The sequence below is a fragment of the Rhinolophus sinicus genome, linkage group LG11 (genome assembly GCF_036562045.2).
Source record: "Rhinolophus sinicus isolate RSC01 linkage group LG11, ASM3656204v1, whole genome shotgun sequence".
In the NCBI taxonomy this organism is placed as follows: Eukaryota; Metazoa; Chordata; class Mammalia; order Chiroptera; family Rhinolophidae; genus Rhinolophus; species Rhinolophus sinicus.
Window position 1 is genome coordinate 60,749,190 of NC_133760.1, and position 21,620 is coordinate 60,770,809.

A 21,620-nucleotide genomic window follows, 5' to 3' on the forward strand; every position below is an offset into this window, starting at 1 on the left:
AGAGCATAGTCTCTGAGCCCAAACGATGTGGGTGGGTTCAAATTCCTGCTCTGTTCCTTAGCATTACAAGTTTGAGGCAATTTATTTTATTTCTCAATGCCTCCATTTTTTCATCTGTAAAATGGCATTAAGTGGTATCTCATTCCTAATGTTGTGAGGATTAAATGAGAAAATGCCTGTAATGTGCAGCACTTAAGAGAGTTCCTGGTACATGGTTAAGTGTTCAGAAAATTTTAGCTGCTATTGTTGTGTCCATTTGCATCTCCATACCCTCTGATGCTCACATACGTACTATATATCCCCTCTCACAAACTCATTCATTCGTTTGACAAGCATTAGCTGAACACCCATTACATACTATAATAGATACCCTACTGGGAATATAGAGCTAAGCAAGGCATGGTCTTTTTCCTAGTGACTTTCACAGTCTTGTGGGGAAGGTGGCAGAGAAACGATGATTACGACATAGTGTGACAAGTGCTACAATAGTGTTGAGCATAGGGCTTGTGTGAACATGCAGGAGGGCAAGTTGTGGTGGCTGCGACCTGGGATTCTAAGAAGAGGTCTCCTTGAGCTGAGTTTTGAAGGTTTGGTAGAAGTTAGCCAAGTGAACAAATCAGGAGAAAGTGTGTTCCAGGTAGAAGGCCACGTGTTCAAAGGCACGGAGGTGGGAGAGTTGTTCAAGGAACGTAGACAGTTGTTTTCATGTAGGGAGACATTGGAAGAACGGTGATAGATGTTGCTGGAGGGACAGGTCTTGACTGAACCATGAATGGAAGGAGTGCGGACTCTACCCTACAGTGGCTGGAAGCCATTGAAATAATTAGGCAGAGCAGTGACAGGATCATTTTTGGGTCTGAGGAAGATCCTGATAACCCCATTTTGGATAACTAGTTAGAAGAGAACAAAATTGGAAGAATAGCCCAAAGATAAGTTAAGAGCCTAAACTAAGATGGTGACAACGAAGATAAAGAGGAGAGTGTGAACTGGGGAAATGTTTCTGAGATACTTTGAACAGTGATTTAGCAATTATTAGGATGTAATGGGGAGAAGGGGAGAAGTGAGGAAGAGGGCAGAGTGAAGGAATATACTCAGATTTTTGGCTTGGGTGGCTGGGAGGTGGCGGTATTTGCTAAGGAGGGGAGATGGTGAGTGTAGTTCTGTCAGGTTGAGTTAGAGGTGCCCGTGAAAGCTGGAGCACACGCTTGATGGTACAACAGAATTATCCACGGGGCTTGTTAAATGCTGATTCTCAGGTTCTACCCTAGCAGATCCATGTTCAGTAGACCAGAGGTGAAACCTAAGGATCTGTATTTTTTAAAAATGCTCTATGTGGGGCTGGCCCAGTGGCTCAGGCGGTTGGAACTCCGTGCTCCTAACTCCGAAGGCTGCCGGTTCGATTCCCACATGGGCCAGTGGGCTCTCAACCACAAGGTTGCCAGTTCAACTACTCAAGTCCCGCAAGGGATGGTGGGCAGCGCCCCCTGCAACTAAGATTGAACACGGCACCTTGAGCTGAGCTGCCGCTGAGCTCCCGGATGGCTCAGTTGGTTGGAGCGCGTCCTCTCAACCGCAAGGTTGCCAGTTCGATTCCTCAACTCCCACAAGGGATGGTGGGCTGCGCCCCCTGCAACTAGCAACTGGCCCTAGAGCTGAGCTGCGCCCTCCACAACTAAGACTGAAAGGACAACAACTTGACTTGGAAAAAAGTCCTGGAAGTGCACACTGTTCCCCAATAAAGTCCTGTTCCCCTTCTCCAATAAAATCTTAAAAAAAAAAAATGCCCTAGGTGGTTCTCATGCAGCCAGTCCATAGTTGTATAGGGAGACATAACAAACAGAACAGGAAATACAGACTTCTGAGTCTCTGCATGTGTGTGCTTGGAGCAAACATTATGAATGAGGTCATATGGGCAAAGTAAGAAGGGAAGGAGACCAGTGACCCAGAGTCCTATCATTGTTTCCACAATGATTTTCCTTTGCATTTCCAAAACAGGGGAACTGGCAATTGAAGCGGAATTGAACTGGGTGATTGTAGTTTTAACTACTCTTGGTATCTTTAGTTTATCTATCTTCCTCTACCTTCCATTCTCCATGCTCCCCTTGCATTATCTTTCAAAAACACTGATCCAACAGTGTTATTGCTTTGTTCCTAAACTTTAAGTAATTCCTCCTTTTCTATAATCCAGTCTCAGCTTGCATTTCCAGATCCTGCTGCCATGACCTCCACCACGAATTCCATATGCCAGCCACCATGGGCTTGGTCTTTCCTAGGTGTATCATGTATCCTGGCCCTCTATACTTCCCTTTCTGCCTAACATGTCCTGCCTCAGCTCTGCTTCTCTGCCTGATGAACTCACACTTAGCTTTACAGAGGTCATTCATCCGTGATCACTTAAACTTCAGTACCATTTCTTCACATAGCACTGTTTATTCTGGCAATCAGTGTGATGTGTTGAATTGCAATGAGATTAGCAGAAAGATTTAAGTAGAAACTTTATTGTGTTTTAATGGAAACCCACTTCAGTCTTCATGGTCAAACTATTCCCTTGCCTGTGTTTTCAGTGTGATACTACTTATAGTTCTAGGATAGCATTTACTCTTATCTTCATTGTTCAATAATTAGTTATTAATAACTGTGTCTCCTCTATTAGATTTCTAATCCCTAGACTCTTCTTGTCATATTTGAAGCTTCTATAGCTTAGTGCTTCATATGTAGTAGGTTTTCACTTCATGTTTGTTAGATTGAACTAAAATAAAAATCCTTAAATATAAACTGAAAAAAAAAATCACGAGTCATAAACTCAGTAATGTCATGTGCTTGAGAGCAATCAAATAATCAGCATCCAGCTGAGTTTTAGGAAAGGAAGCAGAAAGGTCCCATTCTCTAACCCAAGAGAATTTGTAGTCACAAATTGATTTAGTTTGATGTTTGTCTCAATACTCATGCAGCCAAACAGTATTCCTTGGAAATTGCTTTCACTATTACAAAAGGTAAATCAATGAGATCCATTCAAAATGAATTAGATTATGCTTTAGAAAGGTTTCTTTTAAAAAAAAAAAAACACACCCCAAAACCAAAAAAATACAGAAAGAGAGAGAAGCTTACTATTTTAGGCTCTGAGTAGGTACCAATCCCGATGACAGGAATGCTGTTTCCATCACTTAGAGGTATGCGGTGATCTGCAGCAGTGAGGTCCATCGTGGGGTTTCAGATTTCTAGAAATGATTCTGAACACCACAGTAAGAGTCTTTTTGGAGAGGTATCCTATGGACTATTTAACTTAAAAAAAGGAGGGCCAGAGGGTGGAGCAGTGGGAGGGACGAGATATTGACATATTTATTTCTCAACCTGTTTTCTTTGAGGTTGTTCTGGAAATCCTGATATCGCCCTTTGAACTTTATCAGAGACATATAAATAACTCATTGAGAGTTTCTGCTTACTCCTCTGCAAAGAAAAGATTGAAAAAGCAAAAGGAAACAAAATCTAGCTGGCTTCTCTCCGTTGGGATGCTTTTGTTGCCAAGTAACAGGCCTATCTCAATTTCTTTTAAACTATAAAGGAAATTTATTGGTTCACATTCCTGAAAACTTCAACACTAGGGCTAGCTTAAGGTGAGACTAGAGTCATTTCCCAGACTTTTCTTAGAGATTCTAATGCAGCAGGACTGAGAAGAGGTCTGAGATTTTTATCACCTTAGTTAAGTTTGGCGACCACTGGGCTGGATGGAGAAACACATGATATGTCCAGGAATGAGTTTCTCACTCTCTGGTTCTCTCTGCCTCCTTGCTCTTTTAGCAGACTCTCCCCTTATTGTTGAAAGATGGTAACCAGTCCTTGAAGTGGTGACGTGGTTCCAGGCTCAAATTGACCAAGAAAGTGTATTTGCTTACTCCGTAGCTCCCACAGCAATCCAGGAGTGGTTTTTTTGGCTTCACTTGCCCTTCTTGGTTTGTGATTTTGTGATCCATCACAAAATCAACCGTAGTGGTCAGAAGAAATAAAAGACTGATTGCCTTAAGATAATTAGAAGCTATTTCTAACTTGGGAGTTGAGGTGAATCCCACCTGGGAAGGCTCTTAAGTGAAAGGAAAGAAGTAGCAGTTAGGGAAACAATGAACAAATGTTTATTATAATCTTCCTCCAAAGGATTGGGCTGTGTATAAGATAAGAACTTTGGACCTGGTGACCTCAATTGTAACAGTCGGTGAAGTGCATCTATAATTAACTTGTACTATCCCCAGGAAATTCATTCTTGCTTATGTACGTACAGTCAGCCAGTGGACACAGTACTTGCCAGTAGGTTGGGGCAGTGTGGAACATGGGCAGTGATGCTCCTCCCCCTCACGTGTAAATCGATCCAGCAAACACTTATTGTGAACCTTTGTGTGCTGTGATGTTGGCTAGTCTATGTTTATTTTTATTGACTTTTTGGGTGTTTAGCTCTGTAAATTTTGGCACATATACAGATTTGTGTAACTGCCATCCATTTCAGTTGGGATACTGAAACGGGTTATAACCCAGAGATTTCTGCTGTATCATTGGAATTAACCCCTGGTTGTTTGCAAAAGGTGAAAGAATGTACAGACTCAGCCTGAAATGAGGAGAGCAAGGAAGTAAGTTTATTTAAGAAAGATGCTGGCATAGAAGTTGCCGGGGCAGACAACTGCCCCTAAATTTAGGTTAGCTTTTTCTTATATAGGAATGGGTAGGGAAATTTCCTTACAACAGGAGATGTGACATATAGACTGAGGTCATTTGATTGACATATGTTGGTTATATAACTAGCTTCTTTCTGCACATGCTCTTACCCAGAATGCACACAGAAAACCCACAGGGGGAGGGACAAGCTTTAAGGTTCATTCCATTCTAATTGCATTATAATTAGGCTAGAGTTCAACTTATGGGCAGGTTTTGGCAGTTTGCGCATGTGTGAAGAACAAATTAATACCAGTTGGGTCTTATCTCCTCTTTTTATGAGGGTTTAGACATCTTAGGTTTATTTCTAGAGGATGAGCCTGGGCAGTTCCTGGGGAGGGGATGCAGGCCTGGGCAGCCCCCCTTCCGGTTCACTTTTATTAACCCTTTTCTGCCTCATCAATCTCCATGCTATTTCTTTATAACACCCTCTACCCCTGGAAATCAAGACCTGTTTCTCCATGGCTGTAGTTTTAGTTTTAGAGAGTATCGTGTGAATTGAATCATACAGGGTGTCGTCTTTTGAGATTGGCTCTTTCACTCAGCATAATGCCATTGAGATTCATCCAGGCTGTTGTTTGTATCAATAGCTCACTTGTGTTTATTGCTGTGTAGTATTCCGTTACATATATGTACCACAGTTTGTTTCTTTATTTGAAGGACATTGGGTTTGTTTCTAGTTTTTGGTGCTGGTGAACAGAGCTGCTGTGAACACTTGTGTACAGGTGTTTGGATGAGCATGAGTTTTCATTTTTCCAGGAATGGGATGTGGTCAGGTCATGTGGTAAGTGTGTTTAACTTTGTAGGAACCTGCCAAACTGCTTTTCAGAATGGTGGTGACATTTTGCATTCCCTCTAGCAATACATGTGAATTGCAGTTGTTCCCCAGACTCAACAGCACTTGCCTTTTTTTTTTTTGGTAATTCTGGTAGGTTTGTCATGGTACCTCATGACTATTTTACTTTGCACTTTCCCTTTGGATAATGATGTTGAACACTTTTTCATGTACTTATTTGACCTCTGTATCTCTTCCTGGTGAGGCGCCTGTTCTAGTCTTTTGCCTAATTTTCAAATGAGTTGTTTGTCTTCTTAGTGCTGAGTTTTGTGATTGCTTGGTAAATTTTTGATACATGTTCATTGTTGGATATATGATTTGCAAATATTTTTTTCTCAGTCTTGTTTTTTCACTTCCTTAATTGTGTCTTTTATAAAGCAGCTTTCCCTAACTTTAGGTTAGATTTTCTATATAGGAAAGGGTAGGTAAATTTCCTTACAGCAAGATTGGTAGTAAAACAAACCCCTGGGCGGCTGGTTAGATCAGTTGGTTCAAGTCTGGTGCTCTTGGTAACAGGGTTACTGGTTCGATCCCCGCGTGGGCCACTGTGGGCTGCATCCTCCACCGCTGGATTGGAGCAACTGCTGGACTTGGAGCTGATAGGTCCTGGAAAAACGCACTTAAATAAATAAAAGTTTAAAGTTTAAAAAATGTTAAAAACAAAACAAAACCCAAATCCCCCAAAAAAGGGTATCATGTTCTCTGAAAATTAATCTGGTTTCAGAGATTTGAGCAAACTGTCTATTTATGTAATCATTCACTTCAGCAGAGGGTTTTGAGTCAACTGCTCTTTTGGGGGATTGTCTACTTCTAGGGGATTTCCCAGAACTCTCAGCTTGAGGTCTACCATTGACATGGAAGTCTGATGATCTAGAGAAAATGTTAATTGCCTTTTTATTGAAAATATGAATCACTATCTTAGGGTTTTCCTACTGTGTTAATTATTAATGGTACCTGACAAGGTCCTAGTCCTTGAAGTTGAGGCAGATCTTTTGCCTCTCTTCTAGAAGACTTTATTTACCTCCAGATTTCAAGTCATTCAAGAGATAGCTGACATGGTTAATTTGGAAAGGCCACCTATACGTGTATATTGGTAAGATTACTAGTATTTAGTCAGATCAGCATGCACCCCCACCCCTTATGTTTGGTAAGCAGAAGAATTTGCACAATCATTCCAAATTAATAAAAATTTGGAGAATGTCAAGTAAACCTGATTATTTTTACTTATTTTTAAAATAAGTCTTAGTGGTACCTCGTGGTCTTTCCAGTAATTCAATGATAGTTCAGTCATCAAAATCCTTTAACTAAACTGAAAGACTTTCCCAAGTTGGGACCTTTGAAGGGACTCATGAAACCCCGCAGAGTTTAGTCAGGTAATGCTTTGATTTGGGGGTAAAGAATAGAGCACAGCAAGGCAATACAGGCAAGCATGACAGGTTGCAGAGATGCCCTCCCAGGCTCAGGGGCCATATTCACACACAGAACACGCCATGTCTCCTGGTTGAACCACCAAGATCTGTGTGAGGTATCTTAGCTTAGGCTAGAACTCAAAACCGAAGTTCCCAGCACAGATTTTTATGACTCTTCAGCCATATAATCAAATCCAGCTAACTTAACTGGTTTGGCGAATGGCACACCATCTGTAAAGAAACTTATTTTGGGGGTAGAGAGGGTTGCCAGGGGAGTTTCACCCTTTAACCAACGAGTCATGAAACTGCTCTTTTCTTGGCCAAGAGTCAATCGTGTCATCCAGGAGACCCAGAGATAAAGGTAGAGTTATTCTGTTTCACCTGTAAGTCAACCCTATTTTCCATACTGTTTTATGTTTCTGAATTTGGGGTCTAAATTTGGGAAAGGCAAAATCAGGAGTCTTTAGAAGAGAAAAATTACAAACATAAGATGTATATCTCCAGAGACAAGCACTAATTATAGGAAATGTTTTATTTTGTCCAGGCAGTATTTTAAAAGCGTATCACAACGAGAAACAATAACAGGTAGAAACTTTTAACTCTTTTAAGCAATAAGAAACTTTTTGTTGAAATTATTTAAGTGTATGCTAGAAGTAATGAGGGCTAATGGAATATTGTGACAAAAAAAAAGAACTTCTGTGGCACAAAATAACTGACTAAATTTACAGAAAGAGAACTCAAATTGTAATTTTCTCTTTTGATTCACTATTCATGTAATAATCTGTAATAAAGGATTTATCAATACTCCTTTATATGTAAGTATTAAGACATACAGAGATACATAAACATATAAATAGGTGATAAACATAAAGATTTTAATTTTAGTCTTAATATAGAATTAATTTATAAGTATATTAAATAAAATGTTTATCATATTGAATTTGTAATCTTACTCATCTACAACAATTTCTTTGATAAATAAACAAATCAGATTTATTACCTATTTAGCCAAAGTAACCAATTCTTTCAAAGTAAACAATTCAAAATTTTCTTGGACGCAAGAGAAACTGAAGGACAAGAAACCAATAAGTGGTCTACTTTTCTTTTTTAAGTGAACACACATTTTATATCATTTATCTCAAAAATAAACATATTACATAACATTCCAAAGGCATTTACACATATTCTTAATACTTTAGAAAGAATGAAGTAACAATATTTCATTTGTAGGCAGCAAGTTGTCAACTGGGAAAATGTAAAACATTTCTCTTCCTGGAAACCATGTACTGTGCATAATTTTTAGAAACTGTCCCTATCTGTGAGACTATCTCTTATAGTCCTTTCTTTGTTTATCAATTCTTATTTTTATGACTTTTACATCATGGAAAAAAAATACAGTGTGCCCTATCACCCATGTATCACCAGTTAGAAGTATTCTATTCTTCTTTACCCATGCTGAAAGATTAGATGTATGCCCTGCCAGACACGAGTCCCCATAGTTCTGAAGTATTCAGAAACACATGTTATTAGTGGTTATGCCAGGCCCATGGATTTCTCGTGACTCAGGGAAAGGAATTATACCTTAGAGGGAAGATGTGCTACATCTGAATCACCAAGAAGAAGAATCAGCTCAATCCCAATACTGCCCAAGACTATTCTGTTTGTCTGCTCGTCGTTTTGTTGCAAACCCCACAAAACCTGTAAAGATTGCCTCTACATCAAGACTTAAGAAGCAATAATAGAAACACTCATCAGTGTTACGGCAACAGATCAGTTTTGGTGGGCATCTATTGTTTTGTCTGCCTAGCTGTCCTGCCATCTTCTGGAGGCAATCCTACCTCCATCTTTGTGGAGTCCTGTGGTTGTGTTAGAGGCTGCTAATCATAGTATCTTCCCCACTTCCTGGCCAGTGTCAGTTAGTCCAGAAGGTAGGCACATAAAGTAGGTTGGTCCAATCAGAGTCCCTCTTGGATTTAGAAAGCTGAAGTTGATTTCTAAATTCACGAGGAATCAAGCATTGCTGATAATTGTGGTTCCTGCCACAAGGAGGATGAGCTGAGAGAATGTCACTGACAAGCAAAGAAAAGGATAAGCAAGTGATGGAAAATGTCCTGACAATGTTTGTGCTCCGTGAATCAGTCATTCCCAAGGTCTAGCCCGCCTCACTGTTACATGAATCAGAAGGCTTTGTGTAAGAGGACTTATAAGGAGAGGGATAAGGATGGGAAACGTATTTGGTCAGAACAAATCAGGAACGTTTTTAGTAGACAACAGAAAAGTGGACAATGTTTGGAAGATTCAGAATATATTTTTGCATTATGTATGCTGTAACCCATTATGTATGATTTACCCATATTCCATAACTGAGACATGATTTTTCCCATATCAGACAGGAAAAAACCTGCCTGATTGGAGAGACTCATGGGAAGCAGGCACTCTCATGTTTTGAGAGTGGAATGCAAGGTGGTACACCTCTATGGAGGGAAATTTGGCAATATTTAGTAAAATCACATATGCATTGGTCTAGCAGGAATCTATCCATAGATACATTGTTAAAAAGATAAAGTTATGTGTGCACAAAATATTCACTGCATAAATTATTCATATTTGCAAAACACTAGGAAGAATCTCAAAAACAACAACAGCAACAACAACAAAAATCTCTTGACAAGGACTATTTTTCTGGGCCCATTGCTGAGTCTTCCATAGACCAGTTCACAGTTTTGTTAAGTCAGCTGTTTCTGGTTGATGGTTGCACCATGGCTTGTGTGGACATGAGCCTATCATTATTATTTCTTTGCCAATAAATGTGATCTTTGGTCACATTTGTTAGACATTGTTCTGTGGCAAATAATTACAATAGATGAAGCATTATGTAAACCTGCATATTCTGGCAGATGTGCTGTGAGCAAGAAAGACAAATTTGTGTCAAAGTGTCCATTTCAATGAGGACAAACAATGTCCCCTCTTTGATAAAAGGGGTCCAGTGTAATTGATCTGTCGTCAATGAAATCAACACAGTCTTTAGGGAATAGAGCAATATCTGCTGTTGTCTTGTGGGGTACAAATGAAGTAACAGGTCCTTCTGTAACTAGCTACATAACTAGCTAGACACTGCCCATGAATTAGTGTTGACCTTTAGACTATTTCTCCTGTACACAAAATGGACACCTACCGGGGGTGCCAAAAAAATGTATACTAGTGGACACTTTGGTCAACGTTGCTCAAGCAGTAGTTCGCTGTAATCAGAAGTGTCTGGACGCTGAAGGTAACCACTTTGAGCACCTCTTGTAATTGCAGAAGTCAAACGTGACTTGTATTCATCTTTTGTTATTGGTGTATATTGAGTATTACAATTTTAATATAGTTTTCCTTTCTTATAATGTGTATACGTATTTTTGGCACCCTCTCTCTATATATATACGTATATCTCTCTCTATATATATACCACCCAGTGGTCTTCCTTGTGGGAGGATTTACCTTCACCTATATCTTTGGGCTACTCTGGAGTAAGGCCGCAGTGCAGCAGTCATCTACTTCTGTCTGATGCTGACCATTGTACATGCCATATAACTGTAAACTAGGTCTTTGGCTTTCTTTTTTTATTAACTGGTCATGTGGAACTTCCCATGAAGATGTACGTGTAAGGAAATCATAGAATGTTAGGACTGGTAACAATGGTGACCATTACCCACCCTTGGCTTGAAAAGATAAAGAGAAGGAGTGGTTCCTGAAACCAACAGAGTGATGGTCTTTCAAATTTTGTTTCTTCTAAAAATTGTGTTTGATTACTTGTAGTTTTCCCTGTGAACCAACTACTGATAAAAACATGTCCATGAAAAGCCTTGTACATTAATGTTCAAAACAGATTTAGTCATAAGAGTACCAAACTGGAAACAACACAAAAGTCCAGGAATGGGTGAATGGATACACTATTCATACAAGGAAATGCTACTAGCAACAAAAAAGAGCCAATTACATATGCATGCAACAACACAGATGAATCTCAAAACCATTATGCTTAGTGAAAAAGACCGACACAAAAGAGTACGTAAATTATAATTGCATTTACATGAAACTCTAGGAAAGACAAATCTCATCTATAGTGATAGAAAGCTGGTCAGTGATTACCTGAGATCTAGGATGGAAGGTTGGATTTCCTGGGAAGGGACACAAAGGAATCTTTTGAGATGATGGAAATGTGTCCTATATCTAATTGTGGTGGTGGTATATGGGTATATAATTTGTCAAATATTATCTAACTATACTCTTAAAAGGGGTGCATTTTATTGCATGTAAATTATACCCCAATAAAGTTGATTTTAAATGTATTACTTGTACTTTTAACTTCTTCTCAGAGGTTAACTTTACCCCATTTATCACTCTCTTGATTTCTATAACATTGTTATCATGTATTTTAATTTTATACACATTTTAAAGCACATACATTATTATTTTTTCAGTCCATGGTAATTTAGATTTACCCAAATGGTTGATTTGGAGGAGCTAATTTCCTTCCTTCCTTCCTTCCTTCCTGCCTTCCTGCCTTCCTGCCTTCCTGCCTTCCTGCCTTCCTGCCTTCTTTCCTTCCTTCCTTTCTTCCTTCTTTGCTTCCTTCTTTCCTTCCTGCCTTCCTTTCCTTCCTTCTTTCCACCTTTCTCTCCCTTTCCTGGCTTTAGCTTTAATGATTGTTTCAGTTTGTTTCTTTCTCCTTCCAGTGGTTGCTGACCTCTATGTCCTATCTACTAAAAGGCTGGGCATTTACTCTTCTTTTGGCTTTCTATGATGTTTATCAAGTAAACATGACATTGATCTGAGACAAATCTAAACCTATTCCAGAACTCTAGGGCCAAAGTTCAGGGAGCTGAATAAATGCACTTTTGAAGACTTTTTCCATAAACACTGCTGAATATCGCAATATTGTAGAAGAAGGAAATGCATTAATGCATAATACCCATTATAATATGATTATTCATTCATTGCTGTATCTGTCTCTCCTAGTCAGTGAATTCTTGGAGGTAAGATACATGGTCTGGAAAATTTTCTATCCTCAATGACTAGCAGTTTCTATAATAGAGGCTGAAAAAAGGGTTTGTTGAAATTCAGTTTACATGGATGGTCTAGCCTCTGAATAATGAAGCCAAGAACTTCAGAGTTGAAATAAACTTTGCAAAGATACTACAGTATTAATAGAGTAGCACAGTGTTAATGTCCTAGTTGTATCAGTTGTTGAAGAGACTGTTTTTTCCCACATGGAATGGTTTGGCCCCCTTGCTGAAAGTCAGGTGACCATAGACACATGAATTTATTTTTGGACTCTCAATTCCATTCCATTGATCTTCATGTCTGTCGTTACACTGATACTAAACCGTCTTGATTACTTTGCTTCATAAACGTTTTTTATATCTGGAAGTGTGAGTCTTCCTAATTTGTTCTTCTTTTTCAGGATTGTTCTGGCTATTCAGTGTCCCTTGCAATTCCGTATACATGTCGTGTCCAGTTGTTTCAGTCTCATTTATTGAAAAGACACTCCTTTCACCAATGAATTGGTTTTGCTCCTTCGTCAAAGATCAGTTGAATATGTTCATCTAGGTGTATTTCTGGGCCCACTATTTTCTTCTGTTGATCTATGTGTCTGTTCTTTCACCAGTACCGCAGTCTCTTGATTACTCATATATTTTTTTTAGGGCTCAGTATTAAAGATTTAATTTAATTGCATGTAGATAACACAATTAGCTAAGCTCTTTAATACCTACAAATCAGACATAATTGCATTTTCATGTATCTTGCAAAACTGCAATAAAGAACTGGAAATTAAAAACTTAAACTATGATGATAAACTCTGCCTGTGCAGTTATTACTCGGTAGTAATAAATGGAACAAAATTTCAGAGGTGATATTTACTACTGAGCCCCAGTTATAATGATTTGGAAAATGGGGTAAATATCTACAAATTAAACAGGTGCAGAATGCTTGTCAGAAAGAGTGAAATTATATAAGGTGAACCCAGGACAGGATGGAGACCTTCTTATCTAATAACTAGTTCTAGTTTTTAAGTAACTGTAAGAACATTTGCTTTTAATGTTTATCATATTATTGCAACATTAATTTACAAAAACTAAAATAGATAACAGTTGTAGTTAAATAAAAACATCATACCTCAGTATAACATACTTATTTTTTTAAAGAAAAACTCCTATTACTTTGGGTTATTCTCTCATTTAATCTTTGTTTTAGTAGTTGAATGGAAGTATGTTTTCAATTAAAATAAAATTCTGGACCAAAAATAGCTGAAATGGAATACCAAAATATATGAACCATCGGTGCTTCTGTAAAATGATTTGTCTTTAATGTTGACTGCAGGCTTTACAATAATTTATAATTATTTCTTTTTCTTCGTGAATGTAGCTTCTATGGCAGCTAGAAAATAAACATTGCCTTTGCAAATAGCAAAATTAAACTAAACCCTCACAACAGTTGCCAATGCACAATTCACCTTAATATTAAAAATACCATGCAAATTTAACAACACTGGGTACTTTTATTATATAGACCTTAATTATGAACAAAAATGACTTCCATTCTCATGGTACTTTTATAAGAGGATTTAATAAAATAAATATATTGGGAAGATTTCTGTGGAAAAAGAATGAGATAACAGCTGCAGCTTTGAAAGGACTAAATTAATGGTCTGGTGGCAACTGCTGTCTTCTTTTCTCATTACCATATTCTAAAACAAGAAACATGATATTGTGCGTTCATAAAGTCTGTCATTTGGCGATTTCAGAGCCCTTCCTATTCTCGTAGCTCCAGCCATAAGAAGCAGCACTATTAACCCCATTTACATGTTTTCCTTCTCATATAACGGCGTCCTTCACTGTCAGTAGCTTCATAAAGGTCCTTTTTATTCTCATGTTGCATGTACATAACCCATATAAGCCACGTAAAGCTGAAGGGTCATCAACCCGAAAGCCATTACGGGTTTGTTGGTTTCATAAAAAGCTCTGGAGTCACAGCTGGATATAAGGTGGTCTTGCAGACCCCTCTGAGCCCTGGGTTTCCGAAGTCTTTCTCTTTGGGTGGTTCCTTCTTAAAGGCTGGGGCTCAGGTGCTGAAGACATCTTGACTAATGATGATTTATTACCCGCCACTGGGTCGCCTCGTCTCAGTGTTTGCAATGCTCGGCCCAGTCTCCACCTGCAGGAGAGGCCACTGGTCTCTCACTCATATATTTTTAATACATAGCCGTTTCTTCATTTGTGGCTTATGTAGTGGTGGAACCAAAGGATTTTTATTCTTGTGACATATTTTGTAAGCATGGGCTTTATGAAAAAACTCAGGAAAGAATCAATTATCAGAATAAGTCTGGACTAACTCTGCCTCCAATTTTTAGAATGCACAGTTAGTTTACAAGGTCAGACAAAATATTTAGACTTAATATGAATTAACTGCAATGTGAATTGGTAAAATTTTGTAATATGCAGGTTAAGTGGCTACAATTTTTTCAATTAATGTATTTCATTTTTAGAGCAGTTTTGTTTATAGAAAAATGAGCAGAAAATAAAAAGAATTCCCCTGTACCCTCCTTCAACCTCTCCCCACAGTATTCCCAGTACATTTGCTACAATTGATGAGCCAATGAAGATATATTATTATTAATTAAAGTCCGTACTTCACATTAGGTTTCACTCTTTGAGTTGTATATTTCATGTGTTTTGACAAATGCATGATGACATGTATCCACTATTACAATATTATACAGATTAGTTTCACTGCCCTACAAACCCCTGTACTCCAACTATTCATCCCTCCCTCTCTCTTTCCTTGTGAACTCCTGGTATTAACTGATCTTTCACTGATCTTTTTGCCTTTGATATAGTTTTGCCATTTCCAAGATTTCACATAGTTGGATTCATACCGAATGTAGCTTTGAAATAGATTTCTTTCACTTAGCAATATGCATCTCTTTGTGGCTTGATGGCTTATTTCTTTTTATCATTGAATAATATTCCATTTTATGGAGATACCAGTTTGTTTATCCATTCACTTACTGAAGGACATCTTGGTTGCGTCTAAGTTTTGGTAATTGCTAATCAAGCTATTAAAAGTATTCATGTACAGACTTTTATGTGGCTGTAAGTTTCCAGCTCATTTGGTTAAATTCCAGGGAGAATGATTGCTGGAGTTTATGGTTAGACTATATTTAATTTTATAAAAACCTGCTAAGCTGTCTTCCAAAATGGCTGTATCTTTTTCTGTCCCCACCAGCAATGAACACGAGTTCCTGTGGCTCCACAGTCTTGCTAGCATTTGCTGTTGTCAGTGTTACGCATTTTAGCCATTCTGACATGTGTAATGGTATCTCATTGTTTTAACTTGAAATTCCTTAATGACATATGATGTTGAGCATTTTCTTGTATGCTTACTTGCCCTTCTGTATACCTTCTTTGGTGAGGTGTCTGTTCAATATTTTGCCCTTTTTAAAATCGGCTTGTTTGTTTTCTTACTGTTGAGTTTAAGAGTTCTTCATATATTTTGGGTACCAGTTCTTGACCATATATGTGTTTTGCAAATATTTTCTCCCAGTCTGTGTGTTGTCTTTTCTTTCTCTTTACAGTCTCTGTCTTCCAGCAAAAGATTTAAATTTGAATGAAGTCTCACTTATCAATTTTTTTCTTTCATGGATGATACTTTTGGTGTTCTATAAAAAGACTCATTGCCAAACCCAAGGTCACCTAGATTTTCTCCTGTGCTATGATCTAGAAATTTTATAGTTTTACAATTTTACATTTAGGTCTATGATTAATTTTGAGTTAATTTTTGTGAAAGGTGTAGGGTTTGTGTTTGGATTCTCTTTGTCTTTTCTTTTTTGCCTGTAGCTCTCTAGTTGTTCCAGCATCATTTATTGAAAAAACTTTTTTTTCTCTATTGAATTGACTTTGCTCTTTTGTCAAAGATCAGTTGGTTATAGTTTTGTGGGGCTATTTATGGGCTTCACATTCTCCATTGATCTATTTGTCTATTCTTTTTACCAATACCAAACTGTCATTATTGTAGCTTTATAGTAAGTCTTAATGTCAGGTAGTGTAGGTCCTCTGACTTTGTTCTTCTCCTTCAATATAGTGTTGGTTATTCTGGCTTTTGTCTTTCCATATAAAAGTTAGAATCAGTTGTTTGTTATCCACAAAATAACTTGCTGGGATTTTCAATGGGATTGTATTGAATCTATAGATCAAGCTGGGAAGAATTAACATTTTGACAACATGAAGTCTATGTATGTAGACTATCTCTTCATTTTGTTAGATCTTCTTTGATTTCATTCATCAGTTTTATAGTTTTCCTCATATAGATTTTGTCCATGTTTTGTTAGTTATTTATATACTTAAGTATGAACTGATACTTAGGTATTTCATTTTTTGCATGCTAATGTAAATGTTGTGTTTTTAAAATCAAATTGCAGTTGTTCATTGCCGCTATATAAGAAAGCAATTAACTTCACATTCTATCCTGCAACCTTTACATAATTACTCATTAATCCCAAACTTTTTGTTGGTTCTTTGGGATTTTCTACATAGATAGTCATGTAATTTGTGAACAAAGAAAGTTTTATTTCTTCCTTCACAATTTTTATATCTTTTATTTCTTTTTCTTGTTTTATTACATTGTCTAGGATTTCCAGTAAGATGTTGAACATTAATGGTGAGAAGGAACATCTTTGCCTTGTTCCTAATCTAAGCAGGAAAGCATCTGGTTTCTCATGATTAGGTATTTGTTAGCTGTAGGTTTTTGTAGATGTTCTTTATCAAGTTAGGAATTTCCTCTATTTCTAGTTTGCTGAGGGATTTATTTATTAATTAATTATTTATTTATTTTTACCATGAATGGATGTTTTATTTTGTTGAATCCTTTTTCTGCATCTGTTGATATGCTTTTTCTTCTTTAGTCTGTTTATGTCATGGATTACAATTAATTGATTTTTGAACGTTGAACAGGCCTTGCATAGACTGCAATAAATCCCATTTGGTCATGGTGTATAATTATTTTTATACATTGTTAGATTTAATTTGTTATATTTTATTGAGGAGTTTTGTATATATGTTGATGACAGATATCGGTCTGTAGCTTTCCTTTCTTGTAATTTTTTTGGTTTTGGTATTAGGGTAATGCTGACCTCATAGAATATGTTAAGAAGTATTCACTCTGCTTCTATTTTCTGTAAGAGATTGTAGAGAATTCGTACAATTTCTTCCTTAAATGTTTGGTAGAATTCACCATTGAAATCATCTGGCCCTAGTGCTACCTGTCTTGGAAGATTGTTAATTCTCGATTCAATTTCTTTAATAGATACAAGCCTGTTCAGATGATCTATTTTTCCTTATGTAAATTTTGGTAGATTATCTCTTTCATGGAATTGGTCCATTTCATCTAGGTTTTCTAAGTTGTGGGCATAGATTATTTATGATATTCTTTTATTATCCTTTTAATACACATGGCATCAGTAGTGATGGCCCCTTTTTCATTTCAGATGTCGGTAATTTGTATCTTCTCTTTCTCTTTTTTAAATTAAAGCTTATCGGGGTGACAATGATTAGTAAAGTTACATAGTTTCAGGTGTACAATTCTGTAATACATTCTTCTCTCTTTTTTTCTGAGTTAATCTGGTTAGATCTTTTATTGACCTTTTTTAAATAACCAGTATTTTGTTTCATTTATTTTCTCTATTGATTTCCTATTTAACATTTCATTGATTTCTGTTCTAATTTTTATTATTTTATTGAGCTTATTTTGTATGTAACTTGCCTTTTATTCTCTTTAGTTTCCTAAATTGGAAGAAGCTTAGATGATTGATTTGAGATCTTCCTTCTTTCCTAACATATGTATTCAATGCTATAAATTTCCCCGGAAGCACTGCTTTTGCTGCATCCCACACTTCTAAGTAACCTATGGCAAAAGTTTAGTTTGGATATTAGAAAGAAAGTTTACAATGGATGTTAGAATATATTTGAACTAAACAATGAATACAGACCATTTCAAAATATATAGACTGCAGTTAAAGCAATACTAAGAGGGGAATGTATAACATTAATACATGTATTAAAAAAAGAAAGATTTCAAAATAATGATGCTAGCTTCTACTCAAAGAGGGTTTTTCAGTACTAGTGCAGTCAGATGTCTGTATGAAAAAAAGTCAATCTTGATCTCTACCTCACATCATACAGAAAATTAATTTTAAGATGGATGATAGACCTAAGTATGAAAGTTAGAATTACAAAGCTTCTGGAAGAAATAGGATATTTCACTACCTAGCGGTAAGCAAAGATTTCTGAGGATACAAAAAGCATTAACCTTAAATGAAAAATTGACTAATTGGCCTTAATTGAAATTTAAAACTTTCACTCATCACAAGTCACCATTAAGCAAGCCACGTACTGGGAGAAAAATAGTCATATTACATGTTACAATACATGTATTTATTCGACAAGACTTACATGTAGAATATGAAGGACTCCTATAGATCAGTAATGAGAAAGATAAACACCCCAATGAAAGATGGACAAAAGACTTGAAGAGGTATTTCATAAAGAAATATATCGAAATGGTCAATAAATGTATGAAAAGGTGTGCGACATCATTAATCATCGGGAAATAACAAATGAAAACCACCAGTGCACACCCACCAGAATTAATACAATTAGAAAGACTGTCCAAGCAGGTGTTGTTGAAGAAGTGGAGCAAGTAAAACTCTTACATTGCTGAGAAGAGTATAAAATGGTAAACCACTTCGGAAAACTGAAAGTTTCTAATAAAGCTGAACATGCACAGTAGTTTCACAGTAATATATGTGTGTATGCGCACATATTTCCACAAAACAGCACATGCAAAAATGTTTATAGAAGCTTAATTCACGGTAACCCTCAGTAGGGAACAACCCCAAATTCCATCTATGGGTAAATGGATAAACAAACAGTGGTATAAGATACAATAGAATATTGTGCCACAGTGAAAAAGAACAAGGTACAGATATAGTTGATCCTCATTATTCATGGATTCTGTATTTGAGATTTTTTTCCTATTTGCTAAAATTTATTTGTAAGGCCGAAATCAATACAGTATTTTCATGGTCATTCACAGACCTTATGCAGAGTGGTGAAAAATTTGAGTCCCCGGTGTGTATGTGTCCTGTGAGGTTGAAAGAGGCCATGCTCTGCATTCTTGTTTAAGCTCTCATATTATAAACATGTATTTTTGTGCTATATGTAGCTATGTTTTTTCACATTTTCGTGCTTTTTGTTGCTAATGTCACTATTTAAAATGCTAATTGTAGTGCTGAAGGGCTGCTGTCTAGTGTCCCTAAGAACAAGAAAGCTGGGATGTGTGCCTTACAGAAAAAATAGGTGTGTTGGATAAGCTCCTTTCAGGCATGAGCTGTAGTGTTGTTGGCGGTGAGTTCAATGCTAGTGAATCAACAATATTTATTAAATAACACACATAAAACAAAGTAATTGTTTCAATTTTGATTGTGTGTGTGTACTGATCAGTTGATATATGTTTTATATATATTGATATGTTTGTCTGTTTGTTTGTATGTATTGATCGGTTGATGACATTGTTGAGACTAGAGACTCACAGGAACATAACCCTGTACAGGGAACCCCCGTATAACACGGCACTCTTATCTCACGGTTTCGCTCTAACACGGCTCGAGAATTGGGGAAAACCCTCGTACAACACAGCATCCTACAACGCAGTTTCATTCTAACACGATTTGAGAATGAGAGAAATCCCTGAACAACACGGATGTAATCAAAGCTTTTAAGAGCACAAGATATCTCATTTGACATTTTTCATTCGAGCGTGGATGTTGTATCAGATTTGACTGCAGAAATTTCCTAAATGAAGATCCTTCCGCTGAAAGAAGCACAAAGTCTAAGAGAGAACTTCGCAAGTGCTTAGCACCCTATAACGAAATTTATAAAGATCTCTCAGCTAAAACCAAGCAATCTAAAATAACAGTGTTTTTTGGCAAAAAGTCAAACGGAATAGAAGTCAAGATAATGTTGAAGAAAGTTCAGAGAATGAAGATATCTTGTCAAAAAGAAAACGCCCTTGGTTAAGGGTGCTTAGTAGTGATGACATGGAAAACATGTAATACATATTAATATGTTATACTTCTGGTGAAAATTGCTTTAATAAAGATATTTCTCTTAATTATAAAAATATAATAGTATGTTTTTCTAATTTTTGGAACCTAACCCCCTTTTTTGTACTAGTTCTTTGTTTCGTATAACACGGATTCGCAAAACACGGCATTTTTAGGAACCTAACAACCGTGTTATACGGAGTTACCTGTATTTCTCCTAAGAGCAGTGGTTTATTATTCACTAATTCAGTGTTTGTGGAGTCTTTATGGACTACAACTACTGTGAATAACGAGAAATGACTGTACGTGCAACAACATGGATGAATTTCACAGACACTGTGAACTAGAAACAAAGTGTGTGTACTGTGGGTTCCATTTATACCATTGGCACAGGCAAATCTAACGGAAGTTGGAAAAGTGATAATAGGGGAATATTGATTAAAGAATAGTACAAGGGCACTCTTTGGGTTGATGGAAATTTTCTTTGTCTTGAACTGGGAGGTGGAAATGAAGATAGCATAGAATTGGTTCTATTTAATGACTGCTCAGGCCTCCCAGCCTATCACTTTGGGTGGGCTAGCTGCAATGCTCTCCTACAGCCACATGGTGGCAGTGTTGTAGAAATGAACAAAATGCTGGCTGAAACTTAAGTTCCGGTTCTTTGCAGTTCAGCTACTGTATTTAGTTTCAAGCTGTGTCTTCCATCCTCCTTTAAGCAATCTCTGGCCTCCACCAGCTTCTCTTGCGACACAGTGGGAACAGTATCCTAAGACGAGGGCCCTATACTGGTCTGAGGTAAACTGTGGCAAGGCAAGTACATTCTTGAGGCCTCTATTCCTTCTGTAGCCCTTCAGGCCATTTCAGTTCCCTACTCTTTTCTGTGTTCCACTCTTGTTCCACCCCCTCCCCCCCTCCCTGGGCACTTGGTGCTCTTAGGCTGTCAAATTCAACGACATGAGCCTAATCGTCCATTACTGGGAGAAGGTCGCCTATAGGGAAATTCAAAGAAGAAAAACATGTTGTCCCATGTCATATAATTGATGTTTCTAGAAGTAAAATCTGGAAATAGAGCCAATGCTTATCATTTGGGGAATAAACAGTGCTTTATCCTGTTAAAAACAAGACAACAGGCCCAAAATGGAGTTGCTTATACTCAGCTTCACACCACCAAGTCCATCTGAGACATAGTTTTGGCTCTCCCAGAAATTTCATCTTAAACCAATCAGGAATTGGTGACCAGCACTAGTTAGGTCATCTGTCTAATAGGCCCCTTTTATCCCCTAAAGGAAAGTAATCTTGCATAAGCAACCCACTGTTTTGGCTGGTATAACTTCCTTATTCCTGCTCCCTTCTGTCTATAAAAGCCTTTCATTTTGTACAGATCCTAAGAGCTCCTTTCTGTCTGCTAGATTGCATGCTGCCCGATGTGAATAGATTTTTGCTCTAATAAACTCTTAAAATTTTAAATATACCTCAGTTTATCTTTTAACAATCTCTTTTCAGTCAGTCATTAATGAGAATGCATTAGATCTACATG

The 21,620-nt window shown here is 37.2% G+C and overlaps 2 protein-coding genes across 3 annotated transcripts in view; one reads left to right on the forward strand and one right to left on the reverse strand.

Annotated features, from left to right (window-relative positions):
- The window catches only part of AKR1D1 (aldo-keto reductase family 1 member D1), a 37,746-nt gene extending 34,472 nt beyond the window's left edge, over positions 1 to 3,274 (reverse strand). The window contains exon 1 of one of the 2 annotated variants that reach the window (XM_074315318.1): positions 3,109 to 3,274. In XM_074315318.1, coding sequence (XP_074171419.1) covers positions 3,109 to 3,201 — 93 coding nt within the window. In that variant the 5' untranslated portion in view covers positions 3,202 to 3,274. The remainder of the gene's footprint in view (positions 1 to 3,108) is intronic. The other variant, XM_019750591.2, reaches the window with a different exon arrangement.
- CREB3L2 (cAMP responsive element binding protein 3 like 2) overlaps positions 1 to 21,620 on the forward strand; it is a 205,600-nt gene that overhangs the window by 73,332 nt on the left and 110,648 nt on the right. The gene's annotated exons all lie outside the window — the stretch shown is intronic.